Raw genomic sequence first — 26,156 nt, forward strand, 5'->3', positions numbered from 1 at the left:
ACCTAAGTAATTTGATCCAAACAAATATTGATTATCTTAAACCATAAATGACTAACACCATGCTTAGGTAATGTTCTCTACAACAGACGTATCAGACGCCTTGGGTTAGGAAATAATGGTGATGTAATATATATAGGTTCTTTGATGTTGTAGTTCTTTCATGTAATGATATGCCTGTCACCAGAGCTGGATAATGGTCAAATGGGCCTTAAGCAGGGTAATCGATCACCCCTCCCTTCAGCAGTCCCACCACCCAGCCATTCCAGAGTCCCATTACTTGTCTGTCTCTCCTCACTTACCATAAACACTGTTCAAAACTCTCAGTGTACACACTATTTTCTTCTTTACTTCTACAATGATTGCAGATATTTGGATTTAATGTAAAACTTTTATTTCAAATTTTATAGCACAAAGATGATAGCCATTTGCTAAACAAAATAAAATGAAAACAGACTCAGTATGAACAATTACTTCTCTGCCATTGAAACAACATTGAAATTCATATTCAAAGAAAATGCATCTGGCCAGTGGCACATTAAGTTTACCTTTGGGCTGTTTTCAAACCATAGGCCCCTTTTACACATTTTAGGACCATGCAAACATACAAGAGTTCTTTGATTCATCTTCCTGATTGTATTAAATGATATATCTTGTATAATACAGCACCTCTTGTTAGAGTATGTTTTAAATTTGTAGTTTTGAACATTTTTCTGGTAAGCAATGAAAAAAATGTAGGAACCAATACTGACAAATCTACCTGTTTCAGAACACTGCAACCATAAAAGGCCACCCCAAACTTCTGTCATTACAGTCCACCAATATCAGTCTATAATGCCCAAACAGCAGAAGTAAAAGTCATCTGAATAATTCCACATTAAAGAGATCTGTAACTAATAAAGAGTTTGCTGCTGGTAAACAACTTTACATGTCAGCGTTTCATGTATAAATTCAGTGCCTGCTGCCCTTAAAGAATAAATTGCCTATGTCACATTAAAAAATGGTAAGGTGGTAATATTGCAGTAGAGAATGGCTGGCAAACAGACATCTCAACCAAAGAAGGACACATGCTGTGCAGCACCCCACCCTTAAAGTACAATATAGCATCAGCAGTCCATTTACATAGCGCAAGTATAGAACCCACAAACATATAAACCAAAAGCAAATACACTACCTATTCTGCTAACCCTTCTTTCAAATGCTATGTCACAAGCACTATGGCCATTTGCTAAAGAAAATAGTTGCATATTGACAACAGTAAGCTTCTGTTTCCTTGAAACTTACAATCCATTGAAAATGCACTGAAACTCACAATTCCTTGAAAATGCACTGAAGCAGTCTAATAGTTGATGCAGAAGATTCTGGTTATTGGTTCTTGTCTCCTGTAACCAAGGTGCAGGATTTGAGCCTGAGCAAGTTCATTAACTAACCTGTCATCTTTAAACAGAGCATTTTACACATTTCAGTCTGACAGCAGTGAGGCAGCTGCAAGGTATAACTTCATTATGTTTAAATCAATTCAATTTTGTTTAATGTTGTATTCAAGCGTGATCTTTCAAGGTTTGCATGGCTCCATACATCACAACACTACCATAACCACAAAGTATTTTTTCACTGACTAGGTACCCTTACTTTAAGTTTTCAAAATATATATGTTTTATATTTTACACAGAATGTTTAAATATTTATTTTTTGTTACTTATTTTGCATTGCTAATTCATGTTGTTGTACCTGTACCTTGCATGGTTTTATGTACTGGTGAAGAAGGGCACAGTGTAGTGTTATCTGTGCCTGCAGCCTTTCAGAAGGATCATAATTCAGAAAGATTGCTGACGTTCTTGTGCTGCTCTCTACTAAGAACTGATGATTAGCTTGTGTGTGTCGTGTCACTCTGATGGCTGTAAAATGCAAATGCAGTTGTGCACTGCTGTTCATTAAGATTATCACTAGATGGTTGTTATCACCACAAGACCTGGGATGTAAATTAACAAAAGAAGCATTGCATTCTTATGTGTGACTCTAGGTATTTTTTGTTATTCTCCTTAGCATCTTAAAATGTTCTTGTTATAAGCCAAAACAGTCCTGCAGAACCACCTCCATCTCCAGGATAGGGCCACATGTAATTGCCTTCATCACAACCCACAACCATCACCGGAATTTTTCAAGTTCTAGCCTGCATGGGAACCAGTCATACATCTGCTGATAGTAATTCTATCCTGTGACTCTAACATAAATATGACCTTTAGTTATTCACCTAAGTATCTGTAAAGGAGTGATGTGCACACTCCTGATAGAACTGTTATGTGCTAAGATTCAAACTGTAGCTAGCATGCTTAAACAAACATTAATATTAATCCACTTATATGCATGGTGAACAAATAACCAGATTCATCCAAAGTAGTCTCCCTGCAGACATGAACATATTAGGTAGATAGTAACTATATGTGTAATGTAGCTGTGGCAGTGTGTCTTTACCTTACTGGTCCTCTTCAGTGCTTATTGCTGCTGTACATGTGAACTGTATTGTGATTACTTAAACTACTAATTTGCTCTATAATTGGCATCTTGAATTCTCTATGACTAATATATTTATATGCATGAAAGCAAAAACTGCAGCTTTATGTCTCCTGCTGTAACTTCTGGCTGAAATGGATCTGTCTGCTTTAATCTCCATGGCAAATGATAAATAAGCAGTCATGGCTGTACTTTTCACAGTAAGTTCCAGAAAAAGTCTGAATGGTTAGTACCGCATTAGTATGATATGGAGTAACATATTGAAAATACCTGCATCAATAGTAAATATACATTCTGTGAAAATTAAGTCTACATCTCTAATGCAAGGGTAATTTGAAATGTATGTTGTATTGCCTGATCTTTTCTTAACAATAAATGCAACAGTTGCATCTCACTTGGTGATTCTTTTCAAATGTTCAACATAGCATTCAAAAGTTGAGAATGTTTAGATGTTTGCCCGGATCACTTTAAAATAAGGTTGGGAGGTCAAATGTATGTTATGTCAGGTCAGCTCCCAGTTTCTCAAAATACATTTCCCTGCATAGAGCTGCAGAATTCTATTTACTGGTGTATATTACTTATTCACACCTATAGCACTTTTTTGAATATTTCCATTTATTACCCATAGAACCATTTGATGCTTGATATTTTTGAGCAGTTTTCCTTAACTAAGTGGCTTACCAATTAATAATAGGCAGCAAATGAAAACACAAGGAATAAGAAATGCAATTACACTAAGATTGTTAATATAGATGTCCAGCAGTTATTCCTATTTTCATATTTATATTCACGTGTTCATAATTGAGAAAGCTACATGATAATGAGGGCCATAGTGTGAAATGTCGCTGTGGGAGATAAAAAGTCCTGTCAATGCTCATGTTTACTGCATTTACACTAAGAGTAAGAGCATAGCTTTTGGAATCAGGGCCACAACATTTACTGCACTCCAAATGTTTTACATTTCCAAGTCAAAAGTCACTCATCTCTAGCAACAACTAATTCCATTAAAATATGTAATACTAAGTGGTTCACCATATTTAAAGATATGCAGATCACAGCAATGACAGCTGAAAGCCAAACTGAATTCCAAAATTATGCAACATTCTCACTGAGCACTACATTTACCACATATAGAGGTCCCATGAGAACTATGAAGTAAAGTACACGGAACGCAATAATTACATGAGGGTATGTAATAGCATGTAGTATGCATATTATGGATACAAAGCATCAATGTCCTTCTTATTGTGCCATGCAAGTCAGTGACAAAGTATGCCATTCTGAGAGTGTGAAACATCTCACCAATAGGTGGAATGATGCACAACAAAAAGTGGTGGACAGCATTGTCTATCCTGTTTGTCTACCCTTAAAACAAATCAAGGAAATATGTCAAGTATGCCCGTATTGGAACAATGCGATAAGCCACTCTTCTAGTGGCAAATAGCATAAATGTTTGGCTTTGCAGACAAATAATTAGCTACAGAATTTATTTTACAATTGTTAACTAGGAAAGTCTGACTTGGAACAAAGCCAGTTTTCAGCAGAGGCCCCAGGAGAATTTTTATTTAAGTTTGTAGATTTGTGAGTTAAGGAGGAATTGATCTTTAAGTCACTGCTAGTCAATAAATATGTTGTACCAGTTAGCAGTGATGTGTCCAAGATCTAATTCGAATACAAACTGGCTGATTTTGTTAAAACTCAATTTTATTGTATATGTATTTGAGATCGAGTGGAGAGCTAACAGTGGTAGACCATACTCTAATTTAGGGACTTGGCGCTAATATTCATGGAATTCAGCTGATGAGGTATCTTGCAGCTAATGAATCATGCATTAGGACTGCACCATGTGATACATATCTGTGTGTCTTACTCAAAATGTTTTCGGAGATACTGGAAAACAAACTTTTGACTTGTACTTACGTGATCAGTGGGTATCATTTAACACCTCTTAACTATGAGTTTGATATGAATCCGTCCATTTGGTTCCTACAAAATTTTGTATATTTCTTACTTTAGATAACCTCACAAAACTCACCAGTTATCATGAAAATAGTAAAGAGTTGCAGATGTTTTTGTAAGATATAGTGGGAAATTTGCACTACTGAACTTTTAATTGAAGCACAGTCAAAACTATGCAGAGCCATACCACGGATTTGCTGACAAAGATTTGGTGAGCAACACAGGTTATCAAAATGAATAAGCTAAACACAGGAAAAAGAACTGCAGTAGCACAGATATGTACATTCTATCTATAGAACAAATTATGTACTCCAAAATAAATGGTAACTTACATAAGGTAGAGTGTCCAAGGTGTCAGTATTCACAATAATCGGAGCTGGACTGGCCTGAAACAAATAGAAAAGTCTTATTAGTGAGCAAATAGTGACACATGAGGTACATCAAAATAGCTCATAATATAAATTAGCAGTCACTATGCAGAGATTTTCATTGTAAATAACATGACTCATGTATTTTTTAATCTTGAAGTGATATGGATTTGATCCATTTAAAAAGCAAAGTGCATATTTCTAAATGAACCCCAACTGTAACTCAGATTAGGATTTATAGATGTTTAGCGCGGTACACTGTGCCATGGATAGCGGTCATGGCAGGATGAGGGTGATTCTGGAATAAGTCAGCATGGCTGCATAATTGTCAAAACAGAACAAACTGTATATGGTAATGAGTGAATAATAATATGTAAATAAGAAATACCAATTCAAATGAGTCATGCAGAATACATAAATAAAGAAATTCAAAATGGTAAACTGATAAAAATATATAAAAAAGTACATATGCATAAAAAGTACAATGTTTCATGACAGCACTTGCTTATTTTGAAAGCTGAAATTTGTGGTGTGCATGATTGGACTCATTCTGGAAATAGCAGCTGCAGTAACAAAGCATCATGTTTTTTGTTACTGTTAGAACCACTGATAGCAGCATGTTTTTTGGGTTGCTATTAGAACCACTGATTGCAACATGTATTTTATTGCAGCATGAATTTTGAGTTGCTGTCAGAACCACTGATTTCAGTGTTGTATGTAGCAGCCATCAGCACCATTGGAGAAGACGCTGACAGCTCCTGATGTGCCATTAACTAACTGATCCACAGATTGTGGACTACTTCCAAGAAGAGACCTAGTCAAACTATGTCATACACAGGCAAACTGGAGGGGTATGCATGTTATGTTTATTTCTGTGGATACTAAAGCATGTGTAGCAGCAACCATCTTAGATACAGGGACACTCCAGTGACCTAAAGGGGTAGGTTGGGGATATCACAGGTTTTAGTGTCACAAATCTTGTACCAACTCCTCAGCATCATGCTACAGCATGTGGAGGAGTGTATTTTGTTTCCCAGGACAGAAGAGAAGAGAAGAGAAGAGAAGAGAAGAGAAGAGAAGAGAAGAGAAGAGAGGAGAGGAGAGGAGAGAAGAGAAGAGAAGAGAAGAGAGGAGAGGAGAGGAGGAGAGAGAGAGAGGAGAGGAGAGGAGAGAGAGAGAGAAAGGAGAGGAGAGGAGAGAGAGAGAGAGAAGAGAGAGAGAAAGAGAGGAGAGGAGAGGAGAAGAGAGGAAGAGAGAAGAGAAGAGAGGAGAGGAGAGGAGAGAAGAGAAGAGAAGAGAAGAGAGAGAGAAGAGAAGAGAGAGAAGAGAGAGAGGAGAGAAGAGAGAGAGAGAGGAGAGGAGAGGAGGGGAGAGAGAGAGAGAAAAGAGAGAGAGAAGAGAAGAGAAGAGAGAGAAGAGAGAAGAGAAGAGAAGAGAAGAGAAGAGAAGAGAAGAGAGAGAGAGAGAGGAGAGGAGAGAGAGGAGGAGAGGAGGAGAGGAGGAGGAGAGGAGAGAGGAGAGGAGGGGAGGAGAGAGGGAGAGGAGAGGAGAGAAGAGAGGAGAGGAGAGGAGAGAAGAGAGAGAAGAGAAGAGAAGAGAAGAGAGAGAAGAGAAGAGAGAGAAGAGAGGAGAGGAGAGGAGAGGAGAGAAGAGAAGAGAGGAGAGAGGAGAGGAGAGAGAGAAGAGAGAGAAGAGAAGAGAAGAGAAGAGAAGAGAGAGAGAGAAGAGAGAGAGAGAGAGAGAGGAGAGGAGAGGAGAGGAGAGGAGAGGAGAGGAGAGGAGAGGAGAGAGGAGAGGAGAGGAGAGAAGAGAAGAGAAGAGAAGAGAAGAGAAGAGAAGAGAAGAGAAGAGGAGAGGAGAGAAGAGGTGAGAGCCAACACAAAGATGGCCTTTACTGAGGTAGCACATTTCCCTGAGGTCCTGGGAGCAATAAATTGTACCCATGTTGCTACCAACTCCCCACCAGATCTAGAAGGTTAGGGATTAATAAACCAGAAGGACTTTCATTCACTGAACTGCCAGGCAGTCTTTGATGCCAGGCATTATTTATAATTTATTGTTTATAATGTTCCTATATACCACCTGGGCACTTTACACAATGCACACATTTGGCACATGTCTGAGCTGTACTAAGGATTCCTCTGAGGGGACTTCCCACATGTTCATGTGCTCGGTTGGTATACTCACATGCTAAATAGACAGGCCTATACACACAATGTACCATGCATGCTGAGTGCCAAACAAATATACTTTTCTGCTGCATGGTGCAATCAAGGTCAGATATGCACCCTTTAACGCTCTGGCTGATGACACTGATAAGCAACCCTCAAACTATGCAGGGAATGTCCTACAATATAGCCCATGTAAAAACACAAAACATGGTGAAGCAGGTGCTCAGATTACTGCAGGGATGTTTACAATATTTAGACAGTCAGTAAGGCACTACAATACAGTTAAGCTATATGCAACAAGATATTTGCAGTGTGTGCCATGCTCCACAGCATGGTATTATGCAAACAATTTAGCAGCAGGTAATCTTTATGACAGTACCTGAAATACATGTTACCAGATGGGCAAGATAGAGATGGTGCAAAACATGGAACAATAGAAGCACAGCTAAGGCAGAGGCAGCTGCAATTGGTTACAGCAGTGACAGAGATAGAATTCCAAGTCCATGCAATGATGGGTGATTGCACAGACAACACAGAATTAAATGATGCAAGTTGTATCATACTCAAGACCAGCATGGAATGGCTGTGCTATGCATTTGTCATCATCATAGCAACACAGGTTCATGAATGCACAGGGCACAGTCATCATCCCTTTCACAGGTGGAAGGACACAGTGACAGATAGCAAAACTGCATGATGGGGTTTGGTCACAAGAGGTGAAAATATAGTCATGTATTCCAGGAGGTCTAGATGTTGTAGGGACCATATTCACTAGTAGTCAGAATGAGCTAGTACAATGTGACATTTGTCACTATGCATTATGTGCTGGGTTTCAGAATTGGGTCTGAATCGTGGAACTATGGACCAGATGCATGGACCCTGACAAAGTGTCTCATGTCAACAGCCAAAGTAGCAATACCAGTTATAGCCTGGATGATGCTCACAACCAGAGGAGGCAGGTTGTTTGTCCACAAAGGACACAAGTGCTGTCCTGCCAAAAGTGTGGGTAGTCTAACATGGGATAGTTTATATCTGGCTACTTTGTCTCTGGTGTCTTCCCTGCCCATGGACTGCACATCCCGTGGAGGCAGATCAGATGTTGTTTCCAATATGTCTAAAGGATGCACTTGAGGACATTTGCAATCAGGGAACTCAACAGCACTGCTCTCTGCCTGTTCCTGTATTCCAGATCATTGTGCAATTGCTGCATATCCTATCCCAAGCCATAGAGCACAGTCACTATCTCCACATTGCTGTGCATAGTACTTGTCTGGGTCTGGATCAATGACCTGCACATCTGTCAGTTGATTCTAAGTGCCACAGTCATATCAGAGGCAGCGCTGAAAACATGTTGACTCAGCATCCCCTGTGTCTGTCCCCTGTGGTGGATATGACCATCTCAGAGGCAGTGAATATGTAAGGTTTTGTACAGAACTCTCATGTATAGGATGCTTGTCATATTGCGGTGCGGACATGTGCTTGGCCAATACCTCTTTAGAGGCCACTGTAACACCCCCTCCCATATTATTGTTATAGATAGCACTACTGTGTCATCAGACCATCCACTTGCAGGTTGCTATCTTTTTCAACTATAGGGACTCTGTTGTCTTCAGCTTGAAGTTGCCGTTTTGTGTTGAAATCTCAAGGTGTGGAACCTGGAAATGAATAGATAATCATGATACCACTGTCAACCCACACAATATTTTTCTATATACTTCCCCGTGGCATGCCTATTGGTACATATGGAAACAGTGATATACAATGCATTGGGACATGAAACGTGGCATGCAGGATGCAGTATGTAGAGTCCAGAGATGCCAAAAAGAATAGACATGCAAGTGGGCTTTGGTTAAACACTTCCTTCAGTTGTACAGTGGTATACATTATAGTCTACATAAAATAGTATTAATAACCTGAATATTTCCGTACTGAAATATGGTTATCTGGTGCCAGGCCTTCATATACTTCCAAGCCACTAGTGACACGAAATAGTCCATAACATCTGTTAACCACGTTTGTGCTGGTGGTCCACCCTCATTCATGAACCTGTTTGTTACAATGGCCAGTACCTGTATCATATCTGTAACCCTGTGACACATTTGTTTTAGGTTCCTGATATGTCCACTTATAACATTCACATCCTGTACCATTCCCTCCAAATCTGGTCCTAGTAATGCTTGTCTGCAGGACATTTGCCCAGACAGTGCATACAATGTGGGCAGAGGGCCTGTGGTAGTGATTCATGTTCCTGGCTAGGGAGCATTTCTGGATGTTGCTTCCCTCAGGTGGCAACAACAATACCTGTAGGAGGTGTAGGAGGACAACATATCAGTCAGTTGGTATGCATGCTATGTTTTGTTGTCCAGTTGTGGTAAACAAATTTAAATAAAATGACCATGGCCTCACACCCACCTTTATGAGTCAGTTTAATAGCAGCAGTTCCTACTGTGCACAGCATCAACTCCCCCTTTGGTTCTGCACTCATGCCTGTACACATTGACTCAGAATCCACTCTACATTTTACATGTAATCCACACAGATCTGTACAATATACATGTGAGGGGTCATATTTGCAAATATTAGGCATGTGCTTCAGCCTCGCTGACAGCCACCGCATGATTGTGGATGAGGCAGCTTATTATGTAGGACACCTTGGCTCTGTAATAGTCAAAGTTTCCAGAGCTTCATTCATATCCCTCTACATAGTAGTTGTATGGATCTAAGCAGTGTTGTGCAGAATGATGGGACATATTATATCACACTGACCACAGGCAGTTAGCGTGGTAGTTATACTAATGGAGTCAGATACTGCTGTTAGTATCTTGTTGTTTGTGCACAATGCACTAGCTATATATTTTGTCATGAGGCAAACATGTCAATTTTAACACAAAGTATAGGTCTTGTGTTTGTGCGTGTGCGTGTGTGTGTGTGTGTGTGTGTGTGTGTGTGTGTGTGTGTGTGTGTGTGTGTGTGTGTGTGTGTGTGTGTGTGTGTGTGTGTGTGTGTGTGTGTGCGTGTGTGTGTGTGTGTGTGTGTGTGTGTATGTGTGTGTGTGTGTGTGTGATTGTGTGTGTAGCACACTATGTTGAATTACATGGGATTCACAAATGTGTATCCAGGCACCACATTGGTCTTTATTTTTCCATTATTTCTCCAAAGGAACTTCAGGGGTCACCTGATGGGTCCCTATGATGGCCCTTTGATGCAGGTAAATGCCTGATATGAATTACCTCAGATGATGAGTGATGTCAACATCATTATGATGACCAGAGGTGATGCCACCCAGACCTGCTTTGGTAATGGGAGATAAAGATTGAACAAAGTAAGGCAAACATGCATTGCTAGCATTATTTTGCGGCGCTGCAACAGTCTTGTACCACATACAGTGTTGTATAGGTATACAATCATGGGCACGTCAGTTTACACCACAGTGAGAAAATGTAATTCAGAGATGACCTCATTGGAATATCTGTTAAATGCGTTAGTTTAACACTAGTGCTAGCAGACCTGTCATGGCACAATATTTACCTTGACAACTCCCATTCGCACATATAAATTTAGGCATTTATGCACACACAAACAAAATTACAGACATTCCACATGCACAAAGACGTCCACACATATACAGACACTAAACATTTTTGGGGCTTTGAATGGAAGTCTCATAGGTCAAGTTGGCACTAAACTTGTTTACAAGGATATTGGCAATGCCAATTAGGTCAGAATAAGAGGCCCTATTATAAATGTGATTTGGGCAATGTGGAATGCTGTTTTTTTAGTTTTGTAGAATAACCTAGGAAGGATTTATAATTATTTGGCTTCAGGGGCCAACTTAAGTTTGGGGGCTTCTTTACTGAAGCAGATATATGAAATATGGAAAATTGTGTGGACTATTTTAAGGAATTTATCTTAACAACAAACAAACCAAAAAAAAAGACCACAGAAATGATGAAATCAATATAAAGTCAGCTGAATCCAAAAAATAACTACACATAAGTCAGTCTAAATTTAGTTTTCGCCCAAAAAATAACAGTCTTCCTTCATATACAGATTCTTCTGACATGAAACTATGTATTACTGATACTAGAGCTTACAAGTGCTGAGAGGTGCTTAACAGAACCTTGCTGATTGCCCTTTGTGTATAGGAAACATAAGTAACAAAGTTGACTTTTTCCATAATGTGGAGTGTATTTCTGGTGTTCCATACATTGCAGATGCATAAATGATGCAACATGCCATTACTGCCAAAAATAATACAGTTGAATCTTATAATGAAACCCAGAGGGCTGACCATCACTAGTACCAGGATACTTATCTTAGAAATAAAGACACAACAGTCAGTAACTTTCCACTGTACACAAGACAACAGCGGCAAAGGTAAGGATGGCAGTCAGGTGTGTATGTGTGTGTGTGTGTGTGTGGGGGGTAGTGCTGGAAGCAAATGAAGAATGATGCAGTCCTCCATATAGTGGGTCTAGAAATGCCATGGGTTGAAAGCCTGCTAGAAATAAACAAAGAGCTGGTGATAAATCACACTCAATACCAGAAGAACAAAAGGCTGTAACAATTGTGTAATGGATTAGGAGTAAGTAATCACATATCACTGGGAAGATGTTCTAATGAGTCCATCTGTCAGAGTGACTCATTTACATTTGTCATGTTCTCAGGTTATGTAGAGCTGATCTGAGTTTCATTTCGCAGTACCTCAGAGGCACACATGCCATGATAAATGGAATTTGGGAACAAAGCAATTTGTCCAGGGACATCTTTGGTAAGGGTTAGAGAGAGTTAAATGGGGGTGGACAGTGGTAGCTTGTTGGGGATGGGGGTAAGATTATGGAACAGAGATAGGTTTGGCTAATTTTTGGGAAGGGAAGGCTTAAGTTGTTAAGGGGACATTAAAGGAAGTGAGGTAGATGTGGGGTGGGACTTAGGTGTGTTATAGGAGTCTAACTGGGAAGGGAAACCATATTTTGGCATGAACTTGCTACCCGCCTTCCCTCAGTTTTTTCTTTTGTTTATTTTGTTTGGTATGGTTATGGAGGTGGATAATGGGTGGAGAAGAGGAGCAAGCTTGTCCCTCTTCTGTTCCCTCTCTGGTGGTGGATGATTGATTTAATGAGTTGGAAATGAAAGTGAGTCATAGATCACTGCTTGATTGATAAGAATAAGTTTGTGGAGGTATGGACTCTGCTCATTCGGGCAGGGTGAGCAGGGTAAGCTGCCTTGATGTATGTTATAAGGATTTTACATGTTGTCGTTACAAGGTTATTTGTGTTACAATTAACATTGAAATGATGTAATAAAGTTATGTTTGAAAGTATTAAAGGTTGTCAAATGTCCTTTGGTGTCATGTGTTTTATTGACGGGGACTGACACAAACTCATTTGTTCCACACTCATCCACTAAATAATAATGTGTTTGAATGCTTTTTCATCTGATCTCTTAAAATATATTTTCAGACGGATGCATCCCTTTTCCCAGATGCAGACTCACAGAAAATCTCCAAAATACTTGTCCTGTAGTAAAAAATATCAGAAACATTATGTGAAACCAAACATTTACATCTCACAGACTGTTAGCAGAATATTTTTACTTTGAGATGACTACTTCTCTACGTATTATGAAACTTTTAACAAAGGAAAATAAAAATAAATTAAAGCAGAAAAAATTTAAGGAAAATATTTACAGGAAGATGACGTGTAAGAGTTCAGTTTTTTTTATCCTAGATACATGGCTTATATCAAACATTTATCGACTGATGTGAATGGTATAACACTTCCAAACTGCACTCGTACTATTAGACTTAGGTTTGGTTCAGATGACTTATATGTCTGATATGTTATTGTTATGCAGGTTTCATCTGTAAGCCAAAGCAGCTGGAAAGAAAATGAAGGAAGGAAAAAGATGTTATATAGGGAATGATGCTCTGATAAAAATACTGTGATTAGTTCTCTTTACAAATTGTAACAGTGACAAACTCTTTTTTTATTTTACCCTCTCTCTCTTTAATTAGTTAATGAATATATTTACTTTACATAAATCATTCAACAGTTACCACTGACATCATTCTCCATTAACTAATTCCCTGATTCTTCTGTTATGATTGGTTTTTATTTTTTATTTATCTTTTTCTTGACTGGGTCTGACTAGGCCAGTGCCTGTTTTCCAGGGTGAACTCCCCATACTCCTTTCCATAAGTGCCGTGGAATCTTTTACATCTATCTGAGCTACCATCAACTCAGGCAGATGGGACCTCACTTTGGCATCTTCTCCAAAGGATAAGAAGTACAAATCTCACCCACTCACAAAAAGCTTGACAAAATCCCCCTGCATCATAACACTGAAATTCTTCAGGCAGCAGTACTAATTGCAAGGACTCAGCATTATTAATGCAGCTCTCTGACAGACTATCTGCAGGATCTCACATTAGTACTGCATCAGACAATGTGAACTACTCAAGGAGCAGGATTTTGAAAGGCTTGCCAAGCTATTTCAAGTTACTCCACTGTTGTTCCTCGGAACAAAGTAGCTTTACATTGAATTGTCTTGAAGAAGCTTCGTGTGAGGCCTTAGCAATCTCATCCTTGACTTGCAGTCATTATATGCATGTATAGATATATATATATATATATATATATATATATATATATATATATATATATATATATATATATATATACATATTTAAAGATATATAGATATATACATATAATGTGTGGGTGTGAGTATACGATGCGACTTGGGCATATATAAGCTACTGTGCCTAAGAGGTTATTTTAAGGGATGTATGTTAATTAGGGCATGATTTAATGCCAGGATCCGACAAATCATACGTGCACTTAAATCACTCAACAAGTACTGTGATGACTCTGTCTTAGTCCATGCTGGAGTTAATGACTTGAGATGTATCTCTCTGGACTATATGAAGAGAGACATGATGGGACTCTCAGATTATGTGTCCCATACAGATATGTCCCTAGCGCTATGCAATATCCTACCCTCACCCAGGATGATGCCACAGTACAAACAAAAAATGACTGACTTCAACAATTGGCTTAGCTTCCGGTTGTCAGTCCTGTGTGGATCCAGTATCTGTCAGCCTGGGAGGATATGGTAGAAAGACCTCTCTGCTTTGCTAGAAATGGTCTGCACCTGTCCCCCCTAAGCTTTTGGATACTGGTAAAGGCCCTTGCCTGCCCCATAGTGTCTTTTTCTAGGCAATGTCAAAACAACAAATTTTCCAACTGAACAAAATATAATTGAGACAAATTCAAGGATGTGTTGCTTAATGCAAGGAGTTTAAGCATGAAACTGCACTCCTTTGGAACACTCCTCACTATGGAGAATGCTGATGTGTGTGCAGTTACTGAGGCATGGTTCAAAGCTGCAGAGAACACCCCGGCCATGCAAGGCTATAATGCTTTCCAGATGTTCAGACCTCAAAATTAGCATGAGGGATCCAAAGGTAGAGGTGTATCTATCTTAATTAAAATCAAATACACAGAGACTGGTCAGACAGCATGACTCTCTCGAACTACTCAATGTCCAATTAACAGTTGGGAAAGTACCATACCACATAATTGCTAGCTATAGATCCCACACCATAAACCAGGATAAGCACATTGCCAACCTTGATTTACTGGTATCCCTCACCATACAGCCCAACACCATAGTCATGGGAGATTTCAACTATCCTTCCATAGACTGGAGGACATACAGGAGCAAAAACACACTCATTCAGAGGTTCTTAGACTTTATTAACACAATTCCTCTGGAGCAGATAATCTGCACCCCCACTAGGGGTTCTAATGTTCTGGACATAGTACCCACTAACATGGGGGGGGGTCACTGTCCTTTCCCATGCATGATGCCCTCCTTGATTAAGTCAGACCACAGATCAGTCTCATTTGAAGTAACTTCTGGAACTGACACCCTCACAAGAACAGAAATTATAAAAAAATTCACCAAAGCTAACTACAGCATACTAAGCGATGGTATAAAAAGCTTCATACCACCCACGATTGCAGACACCAATGATAACTATGCAAAGTGTATGTAAATGCCCTGTACAAACACTTAAGTGAGTGCATAAACTCTTCTGTACCAGACCGGATCAAACAAGGTCTTCCTGTAAAAACAAGCCACAGTTGTGGACTTCAGGTATAAACAGATTACATAAGAACAGGAAGAAACTGTTGTCCAAAACCAAGAGGGATATCACTCTGCACAGGAAGAGTTCCCTCCTAAGCCTAAACAGGAAAATCAGAAATCATGTAAAGTCTTCTAAAGCAAATTATTAAACTAAAATTACATCTCTAGCCAAGGATAATTATGAGGCATGCTTTAACTACATCCAAAGTCTAAAATGGAATGCCTAAATATGTGCCGAATTGGTTGCAGGTGGGATCACTCATACTACTGGAAGATATCGCCAAACTGCTAGCTGACAGATTCAGCTCAAAGTTACCCCCCCCCCATCCCCACCTATCATATCCCAAAGCATACCTGATATCATTCTTCTGTCTAGTATCTCTAGAGAACAGGTAATCTCTGCACTCATCAAGCCCAAAAACACTTTCTCAGCCGGATCGGATAATATCCCAGGTTATTTAGTAAACAATCTAAAACCAGAACTAGCGGGCCCACTTGGAATTCTCTTTAATCATAGCTTGAGAACTGGCTATGTGCCTGCAGAATGAAGAACAGAAACAGTAACCCCACCTGCACAAAGGGGGGGGGGGGCATCAACTGCCTCTCAGAACTACAGACCTGTAAGTCTAACCAGCCTCATCTGTAAGGCCATGGAGAGTATTATCATGGACCTTATCAACAAGGACATAGGCAACCTCCAAATGCTGGAACCAACCCAGTTTGGCTTTGTTAAAGGTAGATCTTGCTTATTAAACCTGGTAGACTTCTTTGAGATGTCACCAAAGCCATGGATGAAGGTAAAACAGTGCACACAGCCTATCTCAACCTTGTTAAGGCTTTTGACACAATTACTCACTCTGGCATCATTGAGAAACTCTCCCAGATAGGGATTAACTCTTATGTTACTAGATGGGTAGCCAACTGGCTCACCAACAGAACACACTCTATAAAAATTGGTAACTCTACCTCCACCAGTAGCCCCATCACCAGTGGAGTAACACAGGGTTCTGTGTTGGGCCCCTTATGGTTTGGCATCTGTTTCTCAGAAATCCAGGTGAAAGTAGATGCCCTTTGGCTCACCAAGTTCACTGATGATTGCAAATTGGGAGCAATCATTGAGTCCCCCAATGATGTCAACATATTACAAGAAGGGCTAACACAAACAAATGACTGGTGCCAAAGCCATGGTCTAAAACTAAATGCAAAAAATGCATTATTATTCTCTTTAGCAAAATGGAATTCCCTACAGATTACAATATTGACAGCACCCCTCTGAGTTCCAACCCAGTGGTGCAAGACTTGGGAACACAGGTTGATAGCAATCTGAACTTTGACCACCACGTTTCCACAGTGGTAAGGAAAGTCTTCTACGTAGTGCACCTCATAAAGCAACATCATAACATCCAGGTCAAGGAATGTTATAACTCCACTGTACTCGACTCTTCAAACCACTAATACAGAATAATGCACCCTTTTGCATGCATCTCACCAGATACCTCCAGCAGCTGGAGACACCTCAGAAGTTTCTCACTAAGAAAATACAGGGAATCCAAACTATGACTTGTGCCTGGCCTATAGGGCAATCTTTAACCCTGCCCTAATGGAAATGCTGCACATACACAAGTCAAATGTCTCAAGAGTCAATCGCTGTCCAGACCTCAACCTTGCTTGTGACATTAACAGATCATACTGTTGAGGCAGATATGTATCCCAAGTTTGCAGCTTCTGTGGACTAGACTCCCTATTCACATAGGACAGAGCTCCTCACTGACCCTATTCAAACATAACCTAGATAATTGGATGGGCGATTTCACCCCTGGGGTGGCAGCCTTGTCCCTCATGGACAGGGGTAGCCAGTGTTGATCACAGACCCACACTGTTCATAAATTTGTTCTGCAACTACCCAAAAAACAACAAATGGTGATACTTGGGATTAACGTGGCTAGGCTTGTAAAGTGTCTAGGGTCGCTAGTCTAGTAACTTCCTATGAACCTATGAATAAGAGATGCAGGTGTCAGACCAGGGGTCAATTTCTGATTTTCTATCCAGTGGCCCAGTTTCCACCTAAATATTGTTAAGGAGGGGCTCTGCTTCATACAGATGGAAAACCTATTCCAGAAAATGGGGATTGTCTGAGATATGTACTTGTCCCTCCAACATATCCTATTTAAATCACAATCTAAATTTAAATTCTAGTAGTTCTGGTGTTGTTCATTTTGCAGACATACAAAAATTCCATTACAGTGGAATCCAAGGATGCCTTGTATGCCAGACATAAATTGTCTCTCTGCAATCTGAGGAAACAGGGTGTAGAGATAGAGCTTAAACGCAATCTGCACAGGACATTATGTTTACACCCCTATTCTTTTTGTGAGAAACCTCTGTAGATATTATAGTTACTGCATGTGTCTGATCAGTTAAATATGGAAGGGGGCATTATACTCAATGATGGGTCTGATGGTGGCTAAGTACAATGCCATGATGACTTACCTGGACCTAAATGCCATGATCTTACTTATATGTTGGATGACATAGAATGATTTTCTTACAACCTTAGATACATGTTGATCAAAAACCAGGTTACTGACTACATGAGTCCCCAAATCCCTGACTGCTTACTGCATCTACTTTTAGGGGTGTTTTATCAATGAGTCAGTTTCTTTGGGTGGCTACTATTCTGCATTTCTTGGCATTGAGTTTTAAACCGTGGCTTTGGCACCAGTCATTTGTCTGTGTTAGTCCTTCCTGTAAGATGTTTTTTATGTTGGTGGTTTTCTATGATTGCTCCTAGCTTGCTATCATCTGCAAACTTAATAGAGACTGTCAATATTGGCCTTGACCTCTGAAAAATAGATGTCAAGAAGTGGTAGACACAGCACAGAACTCTGGAGGACTCCATTGGTGACCAGCCTCTTTGTGGAGGTGGTCTCTACAATCCTAACTTCCTGGGGCCTGTCTGTGAGCCATCTGACTATCTAGTGAGTTATATAGGGGTTTATGCCAATTTCCAAGAGTTTGTTTACAATACCTCAGTAAGATATTGCATCAAATTCCATAGGTAGGTCAAGGTAGGCAGCATGCACCACTTTTATTTTTCCATTGCCTTGGTTACCATTTAGAAGAAGTCCAACAGGTTCAATAAGCATAACTTGCCTTTGAGGAAAGCAAACTGGGTTGGGTCCAGTGTCTGAAGGTTTTCTATGTCATTGTTAGTTATTCCCATGATAATTCTTTCTATGACTTTGCATATGACACTAGTCAGACTAATATGTCTGTAGTTCCTGGGATCTGTTTTATGGTCCACCCTTATGCTGAGGTGTAACCATTGCAATCTTGCATTCACATGGCATGAAGGTATGGTTGAATATTGACACCAGTGGCCCTGATAAGTCATATTTCAGGCTATTTAGGAGGCATCCTGGGATGTTTTGGGGGCCCATCAAACTGTATTCTTGGTCTTAGAGAGTGAATAAAAGACCTGCTCCATACTAATATTTTTTTTTTGTTGTTGTTGACCCTGAAACAAACTTTGTCTTTTATCCCTAAACCAGCAGTTCTGCAGTGCTGGACACACATATGTACACACACACACACACACACACGCACACACACACACACACACACACACACACACACACACACACACACACACACACACACATTTCTATGCATGCAGTCTCCAAATGCAATACTGTTTGATATTAAGCAAGCTATAGACATCACAGACCACCCTTCCACAGAGTTGGCAAGCTGACATCAGCTGCTCCATGCCCATCCCCCATATTTGTTCATTAAGGTTCTGGATTATAGTCAGTGCTTTTTTCCTCTGTGTTGCAGAATTGGTTAAACCCAAATTTATTTAAAGATCCTTGCTTTCAAGTCACCTTGGTTTTCACAAACCAATGAATTCCTGTATTCCACTGTGTATATTTTATTTATTGTATTTTAGGTAATGGAACAAACAAACACTAGGATTTCTATTGACAATTTTTAAAAATCTCCTCAAAGAGACATCATGTTTTTTGACTTAATAAGATAAAACAGATATATAAAATAAAGCTAATGATGCCAGATCCTTGTACTTTTCAGTACAGCACCAGGACAGTGTACTTAATCTGCCAACAGCTAACAATGACAAGGCAAGGATTTTAAGTATAAAAATAAAGCAGTTCTTTGGTCATGGAAACCAGTTAAAGAGGAAACTCAGGTATGGTTATTCTTATTAATGAATTGTTGTAAAGCTGAAAGTTTATTTTGACAAGTACTGCAATGAAGTAACAAAAAGTAAATTTACTCTTGAATAATGATAACATTCACCCAGAAAAAAAAGCTGAAAATGTAAAATATTGTACTATAATAAAAATGTCTGATAACTCAGATAGAGAGGTTGATGGAGACATTAATTTTTATGTCATATCCTACATGATAATGTAATATTCTCTTCCTTCTGGAAGTGTTATTAATTGTTTCCCTTAACAGTTCATTTTAATTCTTTGCAGAGGAGAAAACAAAATAAAGAATGCTATTTCATTTGATGAATTTTCTGAAAGTTATAGGATAAGAAGAAATTTATTGATGTATTTCAACATCAGTAAGACACAAATAAGTTCTACTGAAGTCAGATAAACAGCTAGCTGTATTTTACAACTTTGGATAAACAAGCAAGCGTTACGATCTTATATTACGTATTACTTTCAAAAGTGCACTGCAAGATATGTGATAAGTAAGTTGTTCTTAAACAACACCAAACCATTAAATATTAACAAATCAAGTAGCGTTCATCATTCAGTTGATTCACTATAAAAGCAGGAACTCCACAATATCAAAACAAGAATCAATAATAACACACCTCAGAAAATATCATATAGGAAATATTTCAGGTTTAGAACAACTAAAAAAGGAAACTAAACAGCTCTTGGATGAAATACTCCGGATGTATCCCATATGTATCCCATATGGCTGCATACAGAAATGCACAATGAAGCTGCCACAGCAGCACATTCCAAAGGTTAGGGAATATGACCTAAGTTCAGAGGACTCGAGCAGAAATCTAAGGACTGCAAAACTGCTGCGTGGACTACACATGATGGCCAGCAGGTACCAAAGAATCCTTTAAAAAGGTGGGATCTTTATCATGTAGAGCCTTTACCATCACAAGAATCTTAACATTGCTTCTATACTCAACATGTAACCAATGCAGAGTACAGAGTGCAGATGAATATGATTAAACATCAGAGCCCCTGCATAGAGGCTCACTGCTGAAGTCTGCCCTTGTTGTAACCAGGCATTATTATTGAGTTCTTCATAAGCGACATTTCAATAGTCTTGGTGAAACATAATCAGAGTCTGCACAGCCATTCTAGGTCCTTTGATGAAGTAGGGTACTTATGGATGATATTCCTTGGCATGTGTCGAAAAAACAGATGATGTCTAACATTAGAAAGACTGACCATGACTCTGAGGTTATACATGCTGGACACAAACTCCAAGTACACTATGGTTATGACAGCAGTCTTACAAGAGTTGAGATTAAACCAATTGTTAACCACTTTATGTCCTTTTCACTGATTTTATACAAGGTACTGTGATCACAATGTTCCAGAACCATTGCTGGTACCATTTATTCACACGTAAACAAAAACCATCATTCCTTTGTAGGGAGCTCAAACACATTTACATTTCTTTAACCAGTTCAACACATACAGGCAGTATCAGATATAATAGTTCAGTCATACAATAAGAATTTCTTTGCCTTTGGAAAAGATAGCTAATGAGTGAAAACGATCACACATAACAGAGATACAGAAAGCTATCATACTCCCCATGAGGCCTATGCTATGTATCAAGCATTACAACATTTGTATTGACAGGAACAAGATAAAAACAAAATCAAATGAAAACGTTGGCATAGGAAAGTAAACTGAATGTGAATGTGCCCTTATCTGCTTACTCAAAAGTGAAAAGCTAATACTCAAAATACCCTCCAGATGAACCTACCCACAGACCAAACAATATAAGCTGTTGAAATATATTAACAGCATCCTGCTTCCACCATAGTCTCCATTTTATAAGGAAAACACAAACCTATTACAGGATTTCCCTTACTTTCTAATTACTAACTAATATCCATCCTCTTCAGGCCATAAATTCTTGTGTTTTTTCTATATTAACAACTGCTCTCTGTTTCCTACTACCTTCATTCTCCTCATTATAAAGGGATTTAGATAATACTTTGATCTCTTCAAATGAAATATCAACAAATCAGCGTACACATGAAAATACATAGAGGCCTCAACTGTTAAAGGCCTTTACACCCATTCAGCCCTAAAAATACATTTGGCCAAAAGAGAGTCTACAGATTACCGAGGTCATGTATGGTGGGCCTTGGTCAAAGCTCCATTCTGTAACATATTACCTTTTCACAGATTAACAATGTGAAATTAGAAAACTAAACTATTTGTATTATATCTTAACCACTTGTTTCCACTTCCCATCTTATGCCATTTCCTTTGTAAAGTAATGTCTGTCCACACATGCCATCTAATCTCTATAATATTTCTCAATTTTTCCCTGAACATACTGTGAGAAATCTTACTCATGTCCTCAGATCTTGACTTCCCTCTTTAATTGCACCTTCTTCTCTCCAGTTTTTGTACTACCTCTTTTTACACAGACCTGCTATGAGCTGTTTTTCCACAGTTTCCTCCATTTCTCACCACTGCCTTTTTCAGATCCACCTTAAAGGGGCAAAATATTCTACATTTTCTACCTGCTTACATTGACTTCAGCTCATTGTTCCCTCAAAATATCCCATAATCTCATCACACACTCACAATCTCATGATAGATATGCACTGTCTGCCTTTACCCTCTCATATATCCAAGATATTGCTTCCTCCATATCTCCTGGTCCTTAATTTTTTAGAGGTTCATTGCCATCAATTTATAAGCATAAAAGGAGGATTATATGTGGAGCTCATCTTCATAATCTTCTTAGCTACAGTTTAATTTTCATCTCAAAGCACATCCTTCCCCATATATCAACTTCATTGATCCACTTCACAACTCCTAAAAGTTCTGCTTCCTACAACCACAAACCTCTATAAATAATTCCAAATGTCTCCCTTTTTTGCCTTTAGCCACTCAGCTTTAGTATGATAGCCCCCCTTTCGGCCACCCAGACAGTATTATGCTTAATTTCTGAGGAGTATAAAGTCCAGAATAAGCAGATTGCCCTATATATTAACCAGTCTTCTGCTTTCAAGTCATATTTTATCAAACCACCTGGAAATTAACCAATTCTCCACTTCCACCATGACAGGAGTACTGTCACAGCAGACCTTGAGATTTCAGTCATCTAACCATTGACTGTGTGCTTTATAAACTTCATCCTTAAAATACTGCTGACTTTATATTTATTTATTTAAAGAACTAAATACCACAAGCCCTCAAACCCTCCTGTTATTCTTGTTTTCCTTGCCAATCCCATTTAAAAAAAAACACACACTTTTACTCCCTAACTCCTGCCTGTCCACCAGGACCACTCATCAATGTCCCTACCTCCCAAGGTCTCCATCTTTGGACCATATTGGCTGCCACAGTATATCTTCTAAAATCTGTCATCCTCCACCCTCCCCACTTAGGCTCATGGGTTCTTATTAAGCTTATGGCCAGGGAGGCCAATGAGAAGCTCAGCCATATCATCCAATACTGGTGAAAGACTAACAATGTTCCATGTATCTTGCTCATCTACACCCTTCCTATAATGGCCCCTTTTGTCATACAGAGACAATGAACATGCACCTTTCACACTGCCTGAATTGCTTTTGTTTTGTAGATACATTCCTACACATTATAACAAGTATAACACCAAAGGTGCTATCAACACTGCAACCACTGCAACTTGATTCCCTAGAATAATGACCTTTCCAGGCCATTTTATCCAACATGGCAACTACCTTACCCTACAAATCAGCACAGTTCCTTTATTTCACCTTATGTACAGCTGGATAGATTTTTCTCCTCAAAATATTTAACCACTTCCTCTAACTAGACCATACCCATTTTCTCTCCCTACTTCCCCCATACCTATCATAAACAGAATGTATTTCTTTGGTTGGTACCCTAACCCTATCTCTTCTTCAAAAATAATTAAAATCTCCAGCACTTCCCACAATATCAGATGGATCTAAATCATCCACAAATAAACTCATATTAGCCTTTAGTTTTTAAACTCAAACTGTCTAAATAAGCCCTAGTCCTCTGTGCTAACTTCTCCCTTACTTACAATCATAGGCTGAAGAATAGGGGGACCTTTGCCTTCTCCCTCCTCAGTAAATGAATGCCATTTGATATTTCTGTATTAGTCATCACACTCACTATTGGGTCCTTATACACAGCACCAATAATCTCTACTCCTCTACCACCTGATTGATTGATTCGAACATAAATCCTAACTGATCATATCAAAAGCTTTTAGTATGCCTATAAAAATCATTTCCACCTTATCCTTCCTTTACATTTCAGCCACAGCATAACATTTAACAAGAGCATCCACTGATCTATATGATGTTGTCCCTTACTAAACTTATCTGAGCACTTCCATGTTAGGTAACACCCTCTCTAGTCAGCTGTAAGCACCCATGTAAAAAAGCTAAATGTTTGCATTATATGTGAAACTGCATAATAATTTACAGGACTTTCTGACTACTCCATCCCCTTAGGGAGGGCAGTCATGATTACCTCATTCACAGATTCCAGTATTTCATTTTCAATAAACACATGGAATACCGCTGGCTATCAATGAAATCTGCCACCCAACAATTTATAAAAATCAAAGGAAAAATCTCAAGACCTCCTACTTTACTTTCTTCATGTCCAGTGCTGCTGTTATGACTTTTTCTCTTCCGCCCACCTTATACAAGTCTCATCTATGAATTTCCCAAGATTCAGGACCCCAACAATATACAAAATACCCCCAGTATTTTAGTTCTCTTAAAAACTCCACAGCACAAATATTATACCCCTACTGAGAGTCAGTCTCATCCCTCTTCATTCCAAATTCTCATAGTCCACCTAAACTGTTTTGACCTTATAATTTTCACATCAGCAGTTGTGCATCTTTCTTTCCAGAGGCCCACTCACTTTATCATTTCTTGAATCTTATATTTCTATAGTTACTCCTGTGTCCTGTGTCCTGCATCTGCCTATTCCACGCCACGCTAGCAACTTCCCTCTTCTCTTCTACTCTCAACAATTATCAGAGTTAACCATGTCCTTTTTCATAAAATAAAGTCCTGATAATTCCATTTCCTGGGTTTGATCTCCACTCTTTACTTGCCATTCATTCCCGTTGCACTCCAGTACTATCATAGCAGACAAACTCCTTCCAAAAATATCCACACTTCTCACTTTGCTTGCTATGCTAAAAAATACCAGAATTTTGTTCAGTTGGCTTTCCTGCTTTAACTCATTCACTTCAATGGAGCTCAGCGAGTTTGTACTGTGACTTCCAATGGGCGGAGCCTAAGCGTTTTGACAGAATGAAATTATGTCCTCACATTTCAAACAAACGTTCATATCTCTGGAACAATAGGGGTTATAAAAGAAGTATAAATGCCAAACTTTTCAGCACAGACTATTTTTATATTGGTAGTATTCTTTAGTTTCAAGGTCTTAAACTGTATTTTATAAGTCACAGTAAACACAGTAGCTTATTTGTAATATTTTGCAAACAACTTAGAATATCTCAGTAACCACTCAATTTACACACAAACTGCCAGCAGCATTTTATTAATCTAGCTGAGAGCTTTCATATGAGGCTGTGGAGTTTTGTCTGAGTTGGTTATTGAGATATTTAGAAAAAAATTGAAAATCACATCTACATAAATTAATATCGTAAAAACAACAGTTAATATATATAGTTAATATCTATTTACCTGCACTAGACAGAGTTCAAATATTAATGCAGTCGAGTTTGCCATTGTCTAAGCTTTACGATGAAATTTTTTAAAACCTTGTACATAGCATGGTTTTGGAATTATTGATGCAAACATAAACAAGCAATATTTAATGCCTAGAGGCATCAGTAGGAGTTAACTGCAGATGCACCTGGAGGCATCACTTGGATGTAATAAGTTAATCCATCCCCTATAAAAGTGAACTGCTTCTGGTTATCCTAGAGATGCAGCAACAGAATGTGACATACTGGGCAGCAATGCCATAAGAAAAGTGGGATGAATTGAAAACCTGCCTCCGGTGTCAACTTGTAGGGGGTGTCAAAACTTTGTCTTCTTATAAGCTATTACAAAGGGATCTCAATCACAGCTACTGTCAGTCAGCATGCATACTCTGTCTGTAAAATATTTATAATTTTTAAAGTTGGTTTGATAAAACCATTTTAAAAGTAATAGAAGTACTGTAGTTATAAATAATAAATTCAATAAGAACACAAACAATTGTTAGATGGCTTGTAAACTCTGTTTCTTGTTTTTTTTTGTTTTAATGGCCATGCCCTTAAAAAAATTCAAAAGTATGATAGTTAGTCAGTTTTGACTTTGAACAATAAAGACAATTTAGATTTGCCAGCATAGAGACACATATCTTTTACCTAAGATAATCTGTATTTATGACCAATATCATTGTTGAGGTTCCCTATTATGCTGTCACAGATGCAGGTTGTCGAATGTGTCTTTGTCGAACAGTAAAGTGTGAAAAGGCAAAATAGCAAAGCTGTTGTTCAGCGAATTCTTTCCCTGGTAAAGAATTTGTTTGGCTGCTATCGCTTCTTTGCCTTTTCAGCATTGTAGTATGATCTTGGAGTTGGTATATTTAAGTAGGGGGGTTGTGGGGGGCACAAGCGAAGCGAAGTCCCCACATTAAGTAATGTTTTACTGTTTGGTTTTTTTCTTTTCAGAACAGTGATTGTTTTCCATTGGAAAAAAATTGCTGTTCTGAAGTTTCAACGTTGTAAGCTTTCACTTACATGGGGTCGA

General features: G+C 38.8%; 1 protein-coding gene across 9 annotated transcripts in view; it reads right to left on the bottom strand.

Moving 5' to 3' along the window:
- DLG2 (discs large MAGUK scaffold protein 2) overlaps positions 1 to 26,156 on the bottom strand; it is a 4,792,098-nt gene that overhangs the window by 2,539,869 nt on the left and 2,226,073 nt on the right. For all 9 annotated transcript variants that reach the window (XM_044071159.1, XM_044071154.1, XM_044071155.1 and 6 more), the window contains one exon: positions 4,803 to 4,856. In XM_044071159.1, the coding sequence (XP_043927094.1) occupies positions 4,803 to 4,856 (54 nt within the window). The remainder of the gene's footprint in view (positions 1 to 4,802; positions 4,857 to 26,156) is intronic.

This window comes from Protopterus annectens, chromosome 5.part0 (genome assembly GCF_019279795.1).
Source record: "Protopterus annectens isolate FY-2018-M chromosome 5.part0, PAN1.0, whole genome shotgun sequence".
NCBI lineage: Eukaryota > Metazoa > Chordata > Ceratodontiformes > Protopteridae > Protopterus > Protopterus annectens.